Source organism: Eptatretus burgeri, chromosome 7, assembly GCF_056783735.1.
Source record: "Eptatretus burgeri isolate ZD-2024b chromosome 7, Ebu_testis_v1, whole genome shotgun sequence".
In the NCBI taxonomy this organism is placed as follows: Eukaryota; Metazoa; Chordata; class Myxini; order Myxiniformes; family Myxinidae; genus Eptatretus; species Eptatretus burgeri.
In genome coordinates this window covers 111,765,424-111,785,421 of record NC_140967.1, presented here as the reverse complement: position 1 = coordinate 111,785,421, position 19,998 = coordinate 111,765,424, and the positions used below count along the sequence as shown (strand labels likewise).

General features: G+C 44.6%; 1 protein-coding gene across 1 annotated transcript in view; it reads right to left on the bottom strand.

Annotated features, from left to right (window-relative positions):
* The window catches only part of LOC147024102 (serine/threonine-protein kinase D1-like), a 163,102-nt gene that overhangs the window by 71,959 nt on the left and 71,145 nt on the right, over positions 1 to 19,998 (bottom strand). Inside the window, exons 6-8 of the mRNA XM_085890367.1 lie at positions 14,669 to 16,324; positions 10,934 to 11,168; positions 5,958 to 6,035 (exon numbers count right to left, since the gene is read on the bottom strand). Of these exons, the coding sequence (XP_085746493.1) occupies positions 5,958 to 6,035; positions 10,934 to 11,168; positions 14,669 to 16,324 (1,969 nt within the window). The remainder of the gene's footprint in view (positions 1 to 5,957; positions 6,036 to 10,933; positions 11,169 to 14,668; positions 16,325 to 19,998) is intronic.

Sequence of the window (19,998 nt, the reverse complement as noted above, 5' to 3'; positions counted from 1 at the left end):
GAGTCCAAATCTCACATCCGTAAAGGAAGACTGGAAGTACGAAGGACATGAAGACTCAGACTTTCATACTCCAACACAGGTACCGGCAGAGCCACACCCCATGATCCAGTGAAACCATGACTCCCCAAGCCCGACCCAGACGTCTGTTGACCTCTGCCTCACAGCCAGCAGAAACATGAATATCACTGCCAAGGTAAGTGAATCAGTCCACGACCTCAACATCCTCACCACAAACAGGTACAGACAGGACAGCAGTATCCAAGATGTAATTGAAAGCCTGGATCTTAGTATTGACCCAGGAAACCTGTAATCCCAGCGGCTCCGACTCCTCATTCAACACTTCGGGGGGGGGGGGGGGCACAAAAGGATATCTGGAGTCTCCGCAAAGATGACTGCATCATCTGCGAAATCAAGGTCAGAGATCTTGACATTCCCAAACGATGCATCGCAGCTTGATCTCTCCGACATCCTCCCGAGAATCCAGTCCAGACAAGTGCTGAAAGGCATGGGGGCCAGTACACACCCCCTGACGAACTCCAGTAACAACTGGAAATAAGTCAGAGATGGTACCACCACACTTCACAGCACTCTCAATACCAGAGTAGAGTTCAGACATCAGATCGATCAATTTTGGTGGCACCCCACGAAGACCAATAATCCTCCAGAGTGCATCCCAATTCACTGAATCAAATACTTTACAGAGATCAACATAGGCTGCAAGCAGCTCCTGCCGAAACTCTCATCTGTGGTCGGTGAGGACACGAAGAGCAAGGATACGGTCAATCGTTCACCTCTTTGGTGTAAAGCCTGACTGCTCTTGACGTTGGTGCTCAAGCAGATGGTGGCGAACCCCATCAATAATTATCCAAGCAAAGACCTTGCCCGGCACTGAGTGTAGTGTCACCCTCGGTAGTTTTTGCATTCCTGGCGATCACCCTTTCCTTTCCAGACGGGAACAACAAGGCCCTCTTCCAGTCAGTTGGGATGATGCCTGTGTTCCAGGCAGAGCAGAGAACTGCATACAACAACATAAGTACAGCATTTCCACCAGCCTTGAGAAGTTCAGCATGGAAGCCACAGATCCCTGGAGCTTTACCCCATTCAACCGGTTCACCACAGCCTGTGTTTCCACAAATGAAGGTCGATCACAGTTGATTGGAAGGTCAGCAGTGAGGACTGTAACATCCCTTACATCCAACTGGACAGCAGGTGGAACAGCCTGGCCCTGCGATTGAATAATGGTATACAGTGTACCTTGAGAGACAAAATTCCTCTTCGCCCTTCGGTGAGTTCAGACATCCACTGGCAACATCAAGAATGGAAGTCTTGAATGCACTCTACAACTTTGCAGGATTCCCCAAAGCACCGAGATCCCCCCAAATCCCCACTCAGGCTGTTTGCAAACTCCTCAGCTCCCCTCTCATCCTGCAGCTTGCCAACATCCAGCCAAGGCTGGGATGGTACCACTCTCCTGTATTTAAGCTGAAACTTCAGAGTTGCTACCAGAAGCCTGTGGTCATTATTGAGGAACTGAGCACTCCTGTGGAACCTGCAGTTGTGGATCAACCTCCAGCGAACATCAATGAGCACATGGTCAATCCCCTTTGCCACACCACCAGCATTGGAATATCAAGTCCAGCGATGAGCCTGTGGGTGCTGAAACCATGAACCAGCAACCCTCTGTCCATGACTTCTTGCAAAGTCAAGATGCATTGAAATCACGCAAGACTCGAAGAGTTTCTGGCCTGGGGCACTGATCAACCACAGACTCGAGCGTGGCATAGGATGCGCCCTTCACGTTGAGATCACTCTCCTCAGTCGGAGCATAAACAGAGACCATGGAAATGACACCCAAGGAGTGATGAATCTTTCGTCTCATAATACGCTCGTTCACCTGTGTTACCTCAATTGTCTTTGGTGTCAGCTTATTGGACACAGCTACAGGAACTCCTTCAGCATGGTAACCATCAGAGTGACCAGGCGGATCGTTAGTGTAATCACCCGCCATTATGTCACCACTATCCGGTCTCCGAACCTCAGAGAGTGCTGCAATACCGATGGTCAAACGCTTGAACTCAGATGATAACAGAGACAGGTGATTATCCTCTCTTCGGGATAGGACATTCCAGGCACCCACCCAAAGGGACCGCCTCAGGCTAACCTAAGGAGACCACCGTCTGGTGGACGACACCTCAGCACCACCCCGACACACACAACCGCAATCTGACCCAGGAATGTTACCCCGTGGTTTTCCTCCAATCATCAAAGAGTGGGGGTCCCGAAGGATTTGCCCCAATCCTGTAATCCGATGAGCTGCCCTGAGGAGGACAGCTGCACAGAAGGTACTCCCACAGAGTGCGTTTTCAATTTCCTTTCTGCTTTTCTTGTGTTTTGCGGAATGAAGGGTTTTACGGTGGCCGGAGTGCAAATCCTGCTACCAACCTCCTAAAAAAAAGTAACCCAACTGCAGGAGGACGTCCACAGACACAGTTGGGCACTAGAAATGGATGGCCATCGGCTCACAAGGAGCTCCTCCCGCCCTTTGACAGGTTTTGCTTTTAATCCTGCTGGATGTACATATCAAACACCCTCCTCACCAGGAAACCTGGTTGGGGAGAAGGTTTAATCTCCGCAAACCCAACCATGAAACAGGTTAGTATAGGTTTACATGATACATGTACACGTCACAGATCTAATCTGGCCAAACCTGACAATATCCCCTGACCTGACAAGATCAATTTTTTTTTTTTTTTTTTTTTTTTTTTTTTTGTATACCTTGGTCGAGGCTCGTATGAGAGCTAACACACAACTCACAGCAAGGAGGCATGAGACAAGAGGGGCGGGAGTGGAAGGGACAAAACATTGGGGAACAGACACAGGTGAAATGTGGAAGGGAGAGGGATGGGGATGGGACGGGGAACATGGCGAGGGGAAGATGGACATTAAAGGGACTTTCAGGAAGGAAAGCAGGAGAATTGAAGGAAGTGGGCTTGGGTGGATTATCGGGGTAGAAAAGATCGAGGATTTGGATGGGGGATGATAAGAGGTGGTGGTGAACAGCTGTTTTGAAAGCCTGGAGGGAAGAATGGGAAAGAATAGAGTGAGGAAGTTTATTCCAAAGGCGGGAAAAAGAGGAATGAAAGAGTGAAGATGAGCAGTGATTCGTGATTTTGGTAGTTTTACCAGAAGGGGGTTGTTGGCGGACCTTGAGCGCCCTGTGGAAATGTGGTGGGGACAAATCGCAGAGAGAGCAGGGGGGGCAAGGCTGGAGAGGAGTCGGTAGAAGACAGAAAGACCACCGACCAACCTGCGGTGATTGAGTGAGAGGCCCAAAGACTCAGCTTCATTGCGGGAGATGCCAATGATCTTAAAAGCCCTGGTTTCGACAGCGTGAAGTCGAGAAAGGTGGGAGGCAGGAGCACCAGCCCAGAGGGGAGAGCAGTACTCCATCAGGCTACGGACAAAAGCTTTGTAAGTGGTCAGGAGCTCAAGAGGGCCGAGGAAGGACTTTGCACGACGGAGGATTCCCAGTCGGCGACTGGCTTTTGAGCCAAGGTTGGAAATGTGACTTTCCCAGGAAAGGTCATGGCAGATAGTGAGACCCAGAAGCTTGAAAGAAAAGACTTCTTCCAGAGGATTGTTGAGAAAATGGATGGGGGGGTTTTGTAAACGGTCCTTTCGAAGAGACATAGTGAGAGTGTGAGATTTGTCTGGATTGAAAGACATGTTCCACGTGTTGGACCAGTTTGTGATTTTATCCAGATCTGCAGTGAGCGAAGAAGCTGCTGCTTGCCGGTCTGAGGGATGACAGATGGTACGGCAGAGGGTGACTTGATATTTTCACAGAGGATATTTTCATCCCATTGACTTGAAATTTGAAGAGGATTTGCATATCAGGTCACTGAATTCAGCACACAAGTATTTTTGAGGTCCACATTGGCGAAAAGGTTAACATTTGCCAAAAGGTCGACATCGGCGAGATTTCTCAGATTGAATAAAATGAATAAATATGCAAATCCTCTTCAAATTTCAAGTCAATGGGATGAAAATTGGCAATCACCAATTATATTTGAGGTCTAAAGGTCAAAGGGTCAACATCGGCCAAATTTCTAAAATCCTCAATTTTCATCCGATTGATGTGAAATCTGAACATTATTTGCATATCAGGTCACTGAATTCAACCACCAATTATTTTTGAGGTCTCAAGGTCAAAAGGTCAACATCGGCCAAACATCTAAAATTGTCAATTTCCACCCTATCGACTTGAAATTTGAAGAGGATTTACATATTGGGTCATTGAATTCAACCACCCATTATTTTTAAGGTCAAATTTGTGTTATGGATGTCCTGCTATTTTATGGATGTTATGCTATGTACGACATCTTTCTTTGTTTGTTTGTTTGTTTGTTTGTTTGTTTGTTTGTTCATTTATGCATCCACACCTTGCAGGAACCAGTGCAATCAAACTTTGCATGGCCTCCTCTTTCATACAGAGGAAGTTCAAGGGATATGTTTCGATAAAAAAACGAGACAATTGGTCTTTTGGCCTCGGTCTGGTATTGCGCTGATATTTTGTGCCTATGTATTGTGCCGACGTTTTTTTTCCCTGGGAGCGATTGAGTAATATGTATAGTGAAGATCGATGTTGAGGTTTTAGTGAGTGATTTGTTGTCAACAACACAAGTTTAACAATCATATCTTTATACACGTGCCTGTTATTAAAACGATTGCTTTACACAAGTATATTATAACACTTCCTTGTTCGGGGCTCGAGCAAGTAGGGTGCTTACACACTGTCGTGAACGAGTAATATGTATTGTGAAGATCATATATTGAGGTCATATTATGTATACAAGCTAATAACGAAAACTGTGTATTCCCTTGGTATATTTTTCCCCTACCTCTAATCCTCCCCATCTCTGCACAATCTGTCTGTTGCTCTTTTACCTTATCCAAAGTGTCACAAAGATTGGCACGGCAAGAGGTCCACCGGAGCATTTCTGGAACTCCCAAAGGAACATTTCTGTGAAGAAATATCTTAACCTACCTTACTGGCATTATAAATACTGCCACATGCCACCAAAAAGACCACCGATGGGCAGAAACAAATTGGATGTAAAGAGAATGGCAATCTACAAGTCACTCGAGACTCAACAACAGACACAGGCTCAGCTTGAGGATCAACGCACAAGACAAGCAGCCTCCAGGTCAGCTGAGACTACACAGCAGACGTCGGCTTGGGTTGAGGATCAATGCACAAGACAAGCAGCCTCCAGGTCAGCTGAGACGACACAGCAGACATCGGCTTGGGTTGAGGATCAATGCACAAGACAAGCAGCCTCCAGGTCAGCTGAGACGACACAGCAGACGCCAGCTTGGGTTGAGGATCAACGTGCAAGACAAGCAGCCTCCAGGGCAGCATGTTGGGCATCCTTCCAAGTTGAAGCATTTCGATACAAGTCCAAGCGTATTTTGCAATGCCCAAGATTGGGAATTCATACAGAACCATAAGGCCAACATTCCCGAATTTGTCATCCAGGCAATATTTCCAAATATATTGCGTTGAATTTCCCTGGGCGACGCCGAGTATTTCAGTGAGTTAACTATAAATAATAAATGCTGTTATAAATAACTCCAGCAGTGATCATCTGTTTGCAGTGGTGGTGATGGTGTTGCAATCATTATTTTGGTTATGATGACAATAAAGATAAAATAATAAGGATCAAATAGCGAAAACAAAAGCTAAAAGGAATCGACTCGAAAGGTTTTGGTGATTTTTGCAATTGTTGATCAAAGAAACAGAATGATAATAAACAGCACATTGTGATCAGTCAGAAGTACAGAAAATTTGTAAAATACAGGAAACATAAAACTGGCATGTAGAGCTTGTCAGACAAGGGGAAAGAAACACAAACGTGCAAAGACACCCGTCATTGGAAACCAGGCATGAGCCTCACCTCCAGCAATGGCTTCATCTCCGAGACAATCCTTGGGAACTTTGGATGCACAACGCTTGTGGCAGTTAAACTTGCAATCTGCAGAGGCAAAATGTTAAGATTAGAATGAATGCATCATGTATATCAATCAACGTGCGACTCCAAACTGTGAGTGATGAGAGCGCCGGAAACACATCTCATACATCACTTATTGCACAGTCCCGGGGGCGATGAGCACTGCCTGCCACACGCAAACATTATCTCTCACTTCAACATGCACAACCTGCAGTCATTATTGAATGTGGTCGGACGCAATATTGATATAAAGATGTTCTCTGACCTGCGCCGAATGACTTGACGTCACCGCCACGGCACAGGGTTTCGTCTGTGGTTCCCGGAAGAACTTCTCGCAGCACTAATTACAATGATGGTAAATTATTGTGAATGAAAATTCACAATGATTTACATCGCAAGTGAATGAAAATGCAGTCACCGACCGGTTTCAATCATAAGTGTATCAATCAAAGTTTCAATCACAATCACAACTTGCTGGGTTTCCCCCTGATGATGCCCTAATAAGGGTGAACGTTAGCATATATGTATGTGTCTGTGTGTACATATATATATGTATATATATATATATATATATATATATATATATATATATATATATATATGTATATATATATATATACATATATATACATATATATACAACACCTCCCATGCTCCTACAGCTGAAGCTGCTGCTTAAAGCAACCAAGAAGGCCTACGCAAGATAAGTGCTATGCTGCATCAAATCCTTCCAAGAGTTCCTCCACAGCTATGGAGACATTCACAAATAGCACACACATGAGAATCCCAATGCTACACACCCGGTGGACAGGTTGGGTGTGTGACAAGGAAGAATTGATTCTATTTTGGTGAAGATCCGGATCCAGATCCAACTACTAGAATTTTTAAAGTAATTTTTCATTGAGAGAAAGGGTGAAAAACGATAGGTAGCATGATATCTCAAAAAATAGTGGACGGATTCGGAGAAAACTTGGTGGACAGGTTGGGTGTGTCGCAAGAACGAATTGATTGCATTTTGGTGAAGATCCGAATCCGGATCTGGATACGATAATTATTAAATTTTTAAAGTGATTCTTCACCATTGAGAGATTGGGCCACAAACGATATCGTACTGTGTAGCATGATAGTTCAAAAATGTATTGGGCCCGATATGTTGTCGTGGATCAGGTATTGGTTGTGGAGGTTTGCGCTCTTCCGAGTGCCCCTCCAGTTCATCATGTTTCTCTGATCAGGTCAGGTCAGGTAGAGCAGCATGTACCAGAGCAGCGTGTCGCTGCATCCACTTTCCACCGGTACTCCAGGGGCCTCCATCTGGCCATCCTCCAGGCAGATGCCTGGCCCATCCACATGTCCTTGAGATGCTGATCAACCTGCTGCAACCACGAGGAACGTGGTTGGCCCATTGGCCTCCTCCATTCACGAGGCTCCCTCCCTGAGAGAATCTGGTGAGCAGGATCAGCATCAGGAAAACAAGCCATATGTCCATACAGCTGCAGCTGACGCTCACGGACTATGCAGGTAACAAATCTCATTTGAGTCTCTCGTAATCTCGTAATGTAATGTCTCTGTTCCCCACTGTTTTGTCCTTCCCTCACCCACCCTCTTGTCTCACCCCCCCCCCCCCCTTGCTGTGCGTTGTGTGTTCGCTCTCATACGAGCCTTGACGATGTATACAAACATAAATAATAAACATCCTCTCCACAAACAGGTACAGACTGGATAGCTGCATCCATGATGTGACTGAAAGCCTGGATCTTAGTTTTGATCTAGGAAACCCGTAATCCCAGTGGCTCCACTCCTCATTCAGCACCTCGAGGACCCCCAAAAATATCTCCAGTCTCCGCAAAGAGGACTACATCATATGCGAAACCAAGATCAGAGATCTTGATGTTCCCAGCTCCACAGCTTGATCTCTACGACATCCTCCACAAAATCCAGTCCCTGCAAGCACTGAAAAGTGTGGGGGTCAGCAACTACCCCGACGAACTCCAGTAATAACTGGCAGAAATGATACCACCACATCTTACAGCACTCTCAGTACCAGAGTTTAGTTCAGACATCAGATTGATCAGTTTTGGTGGCACCCCACGAAGACCAAGAATCATACAAAGTGCATCCTGAGTCACTGAATCAAATACTTGGCAGAGCTCAACATAGGCTGCAAGCAGCCCCTGCCAAAACTCTTGTCTGTGTTCGGTGAGGACCCGAAGAGCAAGGATATGTGAAAAAAGCCTGAGTGTTCTGGATGCTGGTGTTCAAGTAGATGGTGGCGAACCCGATCAAGAATTATTCGAGGAAAGAGCTTGTCCGGCAGTAAAAATAAAAGACATCGCTAGTATTTTATTTTAATAAATCTAACACAATAAAACGGGATTTCCCTGCGGCATGATATTTCTGCTGTATACCCATATTTGATGTCACATTATCACGCATGACATAAACATCTTAATGATCCATAATTTTTATGAGAATAGCAAAATTCTGGGTGAACTTCTTAAACTGGTTGTGAATTTCCCCCCTCCCCTCTGGAACCTGACACCCAGGGGCAAATTCCTCCAGATGCACCACAACAATGGGAAGTTCAGTTCTCTCTTCAATGACACTATTTTTGGATTAGTCGAAGTTTTAAAGATGCGTAATGCCATTCCCTTGATGCTTCCTGTCAACTCGATACTTGAAATGCATCCCGCCGTCCTCGCGGTCCATTCCGCCGTCCATCCCGCTTCCCTTGTGATCCATCCTGGAATCCCTGAGATCCATCGTGGAATCCCTGTGATCCATCCTGCCTCATGGTGCTTCTTGCCAATGTGGTTTAAAATAAACACTGATAGCTTAATGCAGGTGACAAGTACGGCATACGAATGGCATTTTGTAGAGAAGGAATGAAGGCTACAGTTAGAGCTGATGTTTAGTGGCCAATAGATGGATGACATGGTATGGCATCATTGAAAGATTAAGGTGTTTGACAACAATTCTCCATAATAAACCGAGACCCACAGTATCAAACAATATAGATTTAGCTACTTGCATGGTTGTTTCAGAGAAGCAACAAACCAGATCAGTACCCCTAACACGTTGAAAACATTGTTACGGTTCTAGGAACCGTTCGCATACAACATACAGGTGTCCCAAGTCAGTTATGCCGTTAAGTAAAGTATATGTGTAGACAGAACCTCTCCTTGTGTGTAGTGGGAAATAGAAAGGGTGCATTGCGATGTTTTTTTAGTGAGGGTAATAAATCTTTATATCCCATCCTCCATTGCGATCTACGGTACCCTAGCGCTTGCAGCCTTCGGTTCGCTGGCAACAACGTACCATGGTCCACCTGTTGTCTCTGGAGGCTCGTTTTTCCGACAGAATCTTCGCTGTCGCAGTTCCTATTCGGCTTTGACAAACGCTCCAACTCTTTCTTGACAAGTCCACACGCGTGGAGTGGGTGGGCCTCGCCGGTGCCTGGCCGAGGCCCCGCCCAGAAAGGGCGGACCCATGGGAGCCCCGTACAATCAGGGCGGACAGTGACGTCAGTTTTGACCAAGGCCCCACCCCGCTGAGGGAGGTCTATAAACCACGACATCATCCTCAGTCTTGAGTTCTTTGGGGGTCGTTCGTTCTGTGCTTGGAGGCTGGACTTGGTTGGAAAACGAAGGGGTTCCTGCTGCTCGGCTCCGCTCACGTCTCGCCCCGACTACTGATCCCAGCCCAGTCAAACTCCTCCACGGACCCGAACTCCACACGGGTGGCTGTGGACCTGACTGCACGACCGTTGGCAGGTGCCGCACCACGGAGCATTCCTTTCCCCGAGACTCAGGTCGAAAGAACTGCGACCTCAGCCTGCCTCCCTCCCTGGCTGGCTGCAAAAGTCCTTTGCCTTCAACTGGGTTTATTTTGTCTGAATATGTGTCTGAGTGTGTGGCACCAGTATAATAATTGGAAACTGAATAAGTGTTTTCGATCATTGTAAATCTTGCCTGTATAATTCCCACGTAAATCTGCTCTGTGTCTGCTTTGTAAGTTGGTCTAAATTGTCGCACTACATCTTCTTTCTTTCCCCTGCATAACACCCCAATAAACCTGTTTCTGTGCCACATAAATTTCCTCGTTTATTATAAATAAATTACTGTACAAATGTTCCCAGTTCGTTTTCGTCTTTTCCTTCATTGGTCCAGCATAGTTCGGATCTGAGTTTTAGCCAGGTCTTTGTTCCCGATAATCTGACCATCCTAGGCTTTGGCAGTTCCGCTCGACTGCACCCGAACCGGAGTTGGTAGTCGGTAGTTGGAACTCTACCGCAGTCGGTAGAGTAACCCGGTTCGAGCAAGACGTGCCGAGGGCGTGGTTCCACGGTAGACGACACCGTGTGGTTAATTAGGTAAATTGGTTCTAGACAAAAAGACCCTACGCTATGCGGTGGAGGTATTGGCGTCCACGGTCGGTTAAGCGACCCGCCGCCTCACGGAGTTATCCGTGAGCGACGGCCTACAATTCCGGGAGTCTGGTGGGAGAAGACGAAACTTCCCCCACCTCGCGGTCGTTCTCGCCACCGGTCCCCGGCCCGCAACAATATCAAAAACACAACACCTGTCCACCTTCGGTGGCGGAGGTAAGGATGCACGTTCTGGTGGGAAGTTGCAGCAAACAAATACCGATATCTTTACGTACTTACAAAATCAACATTATCAATGCATTTGATAAACTTGATATTTGACGCAGTCAACACATTGCAACAATCCAATTGACGAAAGTCTGGTGCATAGGAGTTGCGAAAACTCTCCCAGCTCGTCTTGACCACACACTATTCAGATGCAGTGTGGCAAAGAGGGTTATTTCTTTTTTCCTAGATTTTCATTGTTGGAATCAAATGTCACATGCATGCAAGAAAAAAATAAAATATTTAAATAATAATAATTTTAAAAAGCACCTACCCTTGCACTGTACACCCTGCCGGAAGAGCCCCTTGAGTAGACGCTTGCAGAACTGGCAAACGGTCGGCTTCTTGTAAGAATGCACCACAAAGGTGTGTGGCACTTTCACCTTGCTGGCCACCGCTCGGTCCACCCAAACTGGCCTCCCACCCCAAGACGTTGAACGACGCTCTCGCCATGACCCTGATTGTTGTCCGCTGCACACACTATCCGTCGAACCCAGCACCAAGGCTTTCTGTGGTGGACGAAAGGGTGTTGATGACGGGCCAAAATAAAAAGATTCAAAAAAATTATTTGGTTTTGTGGGACGACAATAACCGAATAAGCAAATCATGTTTATCTGATGAGGTTTTCAAATTCCAAAGAGGCAGCGAAATTCCACCACTTTTCTGTGTCATTATTTCAGTGGCCTCATTGCACAAAGCCAATGACAAAGTTTTATTCACAGAAATAAGTTTTTGAAGTCCCACCTTGAAACCAATTCTTGCAAAACTATCACAGAGATTTAGAAACTAAACTGTTGAAACTGGTAAATCATAATGGATTACCTCTGACTTAACAAAATTATTCCACAATACAAACACGAAATTCATTTTTTAAAACCACATTCACTTTTGTTTTCTGTCGACTACCACCACCAATATTGTTGAAAATGGAAATTGGACCAAGAGATAATTACTAAATTACTTTACCATTAATCAGTGAATGGTGTGTTGCTTGCATTTTTGAAGAAAGAAAGTTGATGCAAATTGGAGTAGAAAGATCAACAAAAAGGAGATGAAGAAGGTGGGAATAAGGAAGAGGACAGCAGAGAGAGAAACACAAACATGAAGAGGTTGAGTGAGTGACAGGGAAGGGTACAAGAGTTTAAGACAGAGCCCAACATTAAAAGAGCGCAACGTCGGACCAGACAAGCATAGAATCGAAGTGGGAGGTTACAAGGTAGTTTGACAGACAAGAGAGCATTGATTAAAAAAAAACAATGATAAACCTTCCACCCCTTCCCTCATTTCAAATGGCACCACAGCCGACTATGCTCGTGAGAAGGCCGAATGCCTCAACTCTGCGTTTGCTTCCAAATCTGGTGTCCCAAACCCCTCACTCTCAGTCGCTCCTGGACTGCTTGTCTTTTGCACCTGAGAAGGTGGAGAAGGTTCTTTCAACTCCACTACTGGACCAGACAGCATCAGCTCACATGTCCTAAAACCATTCCCTGCTGCAATTGCACATCCTCTCTCTCTCTGCCATTTTCACCCTGTCACTTTCCCTACATCATCTTCCATCTGCATGGAAATCAACCAACATCACTGCACTACATTAAAAGGTGCAAAAATTGATCCGTAAAACTACAGACCGATCAGCTTACTTCCAATCATCAGCAAAGTCATGGAATCCATCATCGTAGTTAATATAAAATCCTTCCTTTTCTTCAACAACCTCACCTCAGATCATCAATTTGGATTCAGATCAGGTCAACTACCATGGACATGATGCTTATACTAACCCAACAATGGAAGGAGGCTCTCATTGTTGGATATGAGATCAGACCGTCCCTCTGGACATATCTCGTGCTTTTGATACAGTCTGGCATCTTGTCGTACTCTCCAAACCCTCTGCCTATAGCATCCAAGGCCAACTCCACACATGGCAGACTGACTTCCTCCACCCCATCGCCAACGTGTAGAGCTCAACGGAATCCTTTCATCTCCTCTCCCCGTCAAGTCTGGAGTGCCCCCAAGGCTGTGTTATAGGCCCAATCTTACTCCTGATCTTCATCAATGAGCTCTGGCTCTCTGAAAAATCCTCTTTATCTGTTTGCAGATGACTATACCATCTGTTGTGACATCCTTCATCCTTCAGCCAAGCAAGCTGCAGCCTCTTCCCTTTCTTCAGACCTCAAAATCATTACAAGCTGGCCAAACACTTCAAATATGTATGTCCTTAAATCCTGACAAATCTCACACTCTCAATGTTAGGCGGCGCGAGGAGGAGTGATGTAAGGGACACATCGGCCATTTTGGAGTTAATGCCATATAGCACTATTTTAACCCTTCCCCTATCATCCGAGCCTATCATCATTACATCATTAAAAAATGTCGCTTACATCACTCTTCCTTGCGGGGCCTCATATCTCTCACTGAAAGGATCATCTGGTAAATCCCTGCATCGACTTTTTAAACAATCCTCTTAAGGAAATTCAGTCATTCAAACTCCTCACTCTCAGCCAATATCTTTCTTGGGCAAACCACATTTCAAAGTTGGCCTCCAAAGCCAGTTGCCGTCTGGGCATCCTCCATTGTACAAAGTCATTCGATGGCAACCTGGAACCCCTATCCAGCTGCAAGACCTTCAGCCACAGCTTAATGAAGTTCTGCTCTCCCCTCTGGGCTGGCTCACATGCCTCACACCTTGATGCCGTGGAAAACAAGACCTTCAAGATCATTGGAATCGACCGCGATGAAGCTGAGTCGGTGGGTGTATTAATTCGCCATCACCGACAAGTCGCTGGTCTCTCTGTCTTCTACGACCTCCTTTCTAATCTTGCATCTTCTGCTCTTTCTGTGCTTTGTCCCCGTCAGGTGTCTGCAGCACGCATGTGTTCCACCAGCCGCCCATCGTTGTGAAACTGCCGAAATCCAGGATCACAGCCCACCTCCACTAATTTGTTTCTCTTTTTTCCTTCCTGAAGAACCAACTTCCACATTCTCTTCAATCTCATTATTCCCTCCAGGTCTTAAAGACAGCTGTTCATCACCATTTCAAATCAACCCCTATCCAAAACCATGATCTTTTCTACACCCATTAAACCACCCTCACCCCTGCCAACATTTTGCTTCTGTATCCACCTTGTCTGCGCCTTGCATTCTTCCCTACCCCTCGACTTACCCGCATCCTTTGTTTATCCGTCTCCATCTATTTCTCCCTCCACCATGCTGTTGGCATTCCCCCCTTCTCTTACTGTTACATCTTGATCCGTTCTGTATTCCAGCTCTTCCATGAGCCTTGACCATGTGCACAAAAAAAAACTGCCCACAACATTTGGAATTGAAGTCTTGGACCTCGAATGGTTGATAAACACCATTTTCAAAGAATTTCATTACTTCATCAGGTGGTGGAAAACCATAACTTCCAGAATAATATTTCTCTTGACCATTATGAATACAAACCCAATGAGAACCGTTCCGATTATCTTTTAAATAAATAATAATATTCTTTGTGTTCTTTGACATCTTATTGAAATCATCTCTCACTCAAATAACTCCATTTTTAAAATCAAATTTTGTACAATATTTTAAAAGTTGGATATTTGATGTTGTATTCTTTCCAAATTATTAAAACAATTGAATCAGAATCATTTACTTCAGAGAAACATATAATTCATCACTTCTTCTGGTTAATTTTACAATAATAATTCATTACTTCTTCTGGTTAATTTTACATCAATAATTCATCACTTCTTCTGGTTAATTTTACATCAATAACACTGAACAACAAAAAAGTTTTACTGGAGATGTGTAAAGTGATTTAGACTAATTTGGGTACGCTGATTTCAAAAATCATAACCGTTTTGCTGTATCACGTCAGGATTTTCAGTAACAGAAATATTCCCATTGCCTACAAGTCAGGATTTCAATGAAATTTACAAAAATTCATTTATTCATTTATTTCATCATGAATGCTTCAAAATTATAGAAATTACAGAAAAACTCCACTAGAATGTAATTAAAAATGCTTTAGGCATTTGGCTTTGCGTTTGTGCTGCTCTGTGTCAGTTTCACGATGCAGGAACCAGCAGAAATCGCCCATCATGTTCGGGTTGTGCCGCCCTTGGTAACGCGTCTCCATGAGTGAAATCTCTTGGTGGAATCGCTCGCCGTGCTCGTCCGAGACTGCTCCCAAGTTGTCAGGGAAGAAGTTCAGGTGCTGGTGTAGGAAATGGATTTTCAGGGACATCCTGGAGCCAAGTTTCCTGAAGGACTCCAGCAGCTGCTGCACTATTTCTTCATAGTTGTCCGCGCGCTCGTTCCCCAAGAAGTTGTCCATCACAGCTTTGAAGCTCCTCCACGCTGCCAGCTCTTTGGGGTTTAGAGTTGTCGGAAAAGTTTCGTCCTTCATAATCTGTCGGATTTGCGGTCCAACAAAGACACCAGCCTTGATCTTGGCCTCCGACAAGGTGTTGCCAAACTTTTCCTTGAGGTATAAAAACCCACGCCCATTCAGATCCATTGCCCGTACAAAACTTTTCATCAAGCCGAGCTTTATGTGGAGTGGTGGAAGGTAAACCTTGGCTGGGTCGACAAGGGCGACATGCTTCACGTTGTGTCGACCAGGTACATGCTCTTTTCGCTCTTCCCAATCTTTCTTCGTCCAGTGATTCTTGTCGTCTCTGCTATCCCAGAGACAAAGGAAGCACATGTATTTCGTGTAGCCTGACTGCAGCCCTAACAACAGCGCCACCACTTTCAAGTCTCCGCAGATGTGCCAGTTGAAGTCATTGTACTTGATGGAATCAAGCAGCTGCCGCATAGTCTCATAGGTCTCTGTCATGCCGAACGCGTGAGCCAGTGGGACTGATGGTTTCTCGTTGCCATTGTGGAGCAAAACAGCCTTCAAGCTGTTCTTCCCCGAGTCGATGAAGAGGCGCCAGTCTGCAGGATCGTGATCACACCCAAGTTCTTTCAACAGACCGTTGATGTCACTGCAGAATGTCATCGTGTCTTCCATCTCAAAGAACTCAGCCATGTCTCTGTGAAGTGCTCTGAACAAGGATATCTTGGTGTTAGGTTCAAGTAGATTCCACTGCTGCAGCCTTGATCCAAGCAGCTCTGCCTTCGCCTTTGACAGCGAGAGATCTCTTACAAGATCATTTAAGTCTCCCTGGTTCAGAAGGTGTGATTCTTGAGTTTCGGGTTCAAAAGGTTCATCATCACCATCCTCTTCACCACTGCTTACAGCTATGTTCTGATCAGCTGGAGGTGTTGGAACGGGGTTCTCGTCATCATGAGGCACAGGTTTACGAGCAGAGACGCAGTCAGCGTACTTGATGTGACCTTTATTCTTCTTGTTGAAGCCGGCGATGCTTGTGCAGCAGAAATAACAATCATCATGATGATTCTGCGGCTCACGCCATATCATGGGCACCGCAAATGGCATGCTCGCGCGCTTGCCCACCAACCACTGAGTCAAGGTTGTGTGACAGCTTGTGCAGCAGATGTGTGGTGCCCAGCTCTGTTCTTGGTCCCCCACCTTACACCCGAAGTAGTGAAAGTAGGCGGCCTTCATTTTCACTGCTGTAGATATACTTCGCTGTTGATCTTTTTTGGTATACCGACCACAGACATAACAGAAGTTGTCAGGATGATTGGTACAGGAACGCCGACTCATCTTTATCTGAAAGAAAGAAATATAACACAAGTTAACAACAATTGTACGAAATAGACATGTTAAAGACATACGTAAATTTCATTGAAATCCTGACTTCTAGGCAATGGGAATATTTCTGTTCCTGAAAATCCTGACGTGATACAGCAAAACGGTTATGATTTTTGAAATCAGCGTACCCAAATTAGTCTTAATCACTTTACACATCTCCAGTAAAAAAAAATTTTTGAAATTTGTTGTTCAGTGTAATTCATCACTTCTTCTCGTTCATTTTACACCAATAATTCATCACTTCTGGTTAAATTTACACCAATAATTCATTACTTCTTCTCGTTAATTTTACACCAATAATTCATCACTTCTTCTGGTTAATTTTACACCAATAATTCATCACTTCTTCTGGTTAATTTTACATCAATAATTCATGACTTCTTCTGGTTAATTTTACATCAATAATTCATCACTACTTCTCATTAATTTTACACCAATAATTCAACACTACTTCTCGTTAATTTTACACCAATAATTCATCACTAATTCCCATTAATTTTAAACCAATAATTCAACACAACTTCTCGTTAATTTTACACCAATAATTCATCACTACTTCTCGTTAATTTTACACCAATTAAAATCACTTCTTCTCGTTAATTTTAAACCAATAATTCATCACTACTTCTCGTTAATTTTACACCAATAATTCATCACTTCTTCCCGTTAATTTTAAACCAGAAATTCATGACTTCTTCTCGTTAATTTTACACCAATAATTCATTCCTTCTTCTCGTTAATTTTACACCAAAAATTCATTACTTCTTCCCATTAATTTTACACCAATAATTCATCACTTCTTCTCGTTAATTTGACACCAATAATTCATCACTACTCGTTAATTTTACACCAATAATTCATCACTACTTCTCGTTAATTTTACACCAATAATTCATCACTACTCCTCGTTAATTTTACACCAATAATTCATTACTTCCATACCACTTCAAATGACATGTTTCTCAACCTCTTTGTCTTCTTTCCAACGATTTTTGAGGCTGTTCTTGTTCTTTCCTTTCATTGGTGTTTTTTTTAATGGCTGTTGAAAGCTCCAGTCGCACTTAAACTCGCCAATAAAGGAATTGGAAATGGTACAGATCCACCACTTGTCTCTCTCAATCAATATTTCTTCAACATATAGGTTTTGTCATTTTTTTTTTATTTCAGCACGCCAGTATCATTGAGGATTTTCATCAGTTCTTTGATTTAAAAAAAAAACATCAATTCTAACCGTTCCTTTTGTTTGAATTTGTATTATCATTAATTGTACAACGTTTTAGATTTTGAATGCAATAATTGCAGTTTGTTTGTTTTTGTATGCATAGTCGAGGCTCGTGGAAGAGCGAGTGCAGTGAACAGATCAGGATGTAACAGATAAAAACATGGCACAAAACACGCATACATGGAGAAGGAAACTCCAAGGAGGAAAAACTGGAAAATTAGGAGGGATTTGGGTAGGGTAGTGTTAAAGAGGGTAAAAAAATCATGCTTTTAGATTGGGGATGATCGATGGTGGTTAACAGCTCGCTGTCTTGAAGACCTGGAGGGAAGAATAAGATTGAAGACGATGTGAAAGTTTGTTCCACAGGTGGGAAAAGGAGGAACAAATAAGTGGAGGTGAGCAGTGGTCCTGGATTTCAGTAGTTTCTCCAGAAGGGGGTTGATGGTAGACTGTGTGAGCACTGCAGAAACCTGGAGGGAACAAAGCATGGAATGAGCAGAGGGTGAAAGACCAGAAAGGAGGCGATAGAAGATAGAGCGATCACCGAGGAGATGAAAGGATTCTGTTGAGTGCCACATGTTGGCAATGAGAGTGTAGGAAGTCAGTGCACCATGTGTGGAGTTGGCCTTGGATGCCAAAGGCAGACAGTTTAGAGAGTAAAGCAGGATGTCAGACTGTATCAAAAACATGAGATATGTCCAGAGAGACGGCCCTGATCTCATTTCTGACAATGAAGGCCTCTGTCCATTGTTGGGTAAGTGGAAGCAGCATGTCCGAGGTGGAGTGACCTGGTCTGAATCCAAAATGATGATCTACGATGAGATTGTTAGAAAAAAGGAAGGATTTTATACTAACTACAATAATGGATGCCATGACTTTGCTGATGATTGGAAGTAAGCTGATAGGTCTGTAGTTAAAGGGATCAATTTTTGCACCTTTTTATGTAGTGCAGTGATGGCAGATTTCCAAACAGATGGAAGATGACCAAGCACAAATGAAACCTAAAGAGGAACTGCAGAGGAAAGCAGGTAAGGTTTGAAACATTAAAGGGCTTACCCTGTGCAGCTTTATTTGATGAGAAGAGCTGGGAGATCAATTATTATTATCTAAAGACATGTGGGGATAATTGATTCGGTGAGAGCTGATTGGTTGTCTCCACAATTATGGGTGAGAGTCGTGATTGGGTCTTGATATTGATATGATGACTGCAATCGCATTTGTACATTCCACATCTTTGGGAGCCTCGGGGGTGCAGGTTTCCTGTCAATGCAAATGACTCACCAATAAGTGATGAAATTGGTCTGGCAGCTGATGAGGAAGTGCAGCATTGGATTCTCTAGTATGTACTATTCGTGAATGTCTGCACTGCAGAGGATCCCAGGTCGAGTTTGAAACAGCACATGGCTTACCTTGTGCAGCTTTTGGAAACTTTTTTTGATAAGAAGAGCAGGGGGATCATATATAAACAGTGGAGGGATGCAGACTTGAAGTTGGGAGAGTGTGGAATTGGAGTTGGGAAGGGGGGAGGGATGTGGACTTGGAGTTCGGGGAGGGATGCGGACTTGAAGTTGGGAGGCTCTGTCAGGTCAGGCCACATGAGATCTGTGACTTGCTGCAGGTATCATGTAAACCTGCACTAACCTGTTCCATGGTCGGGTTGTCAGCGACGAAACCATCTCCCCCACCAGGTTTTTTTGGTGAGGAGGGTGTTTGGATATGGACACCCAGAAAGATTAAAAACAAAATCTGTCAAAGGGTGGAGGAGCTCCTTGTGAGACAACGGCCATCCATATCTAGTGCCCAACTGTGTCTGTGGATGTCCTCCTGCAGTTGGGTTACTTCTTATGAGGAGGTTGGTGGCAGGATTTGCACTCTGGCCGCCGTAAAACCCTTCATTCCGCAAAACACAAAAATGCAAAGAAATCTGAAAACCCACTCCGTGGGAGTACCTGCTGTGCAGCTTCCCTTCGCAGGGCAGCTCACCAGATGACGGGATTGGGGCAAAGCCTTCGGAACCCCCAATCTTTGATGATAGGAGGGAAACTATGGGGTAACATTCTCGGGTCAGATTGCGGGAGAGTGTGTCGGAGTGGTGCTGATGTGTCGTCCACCAGATGGCGGTCTCCTTGGGGTTAACCTGAGGCAGTCTCTTCGGGTGGGTGCCTGGAATGTCCTATCCCTAAGAGAGGATGATCACCTGTCTTTGTTATCATCTGAGCTCAAGCGTTTGGACATCGGTATTGTAGCACTCTCTGAGGTTCGGAGACCGGATTGCGGCGAGATCATGGCGGGTGGTAACACCTATCGGTCTGGTCACTCTGATGATTACCATGCCCAAGGAGTTGCTGTAGCTGTGTCCAATAAGCTGATTCCAATGATAATTGAGGTAACATCGATCAAGGAGCATATT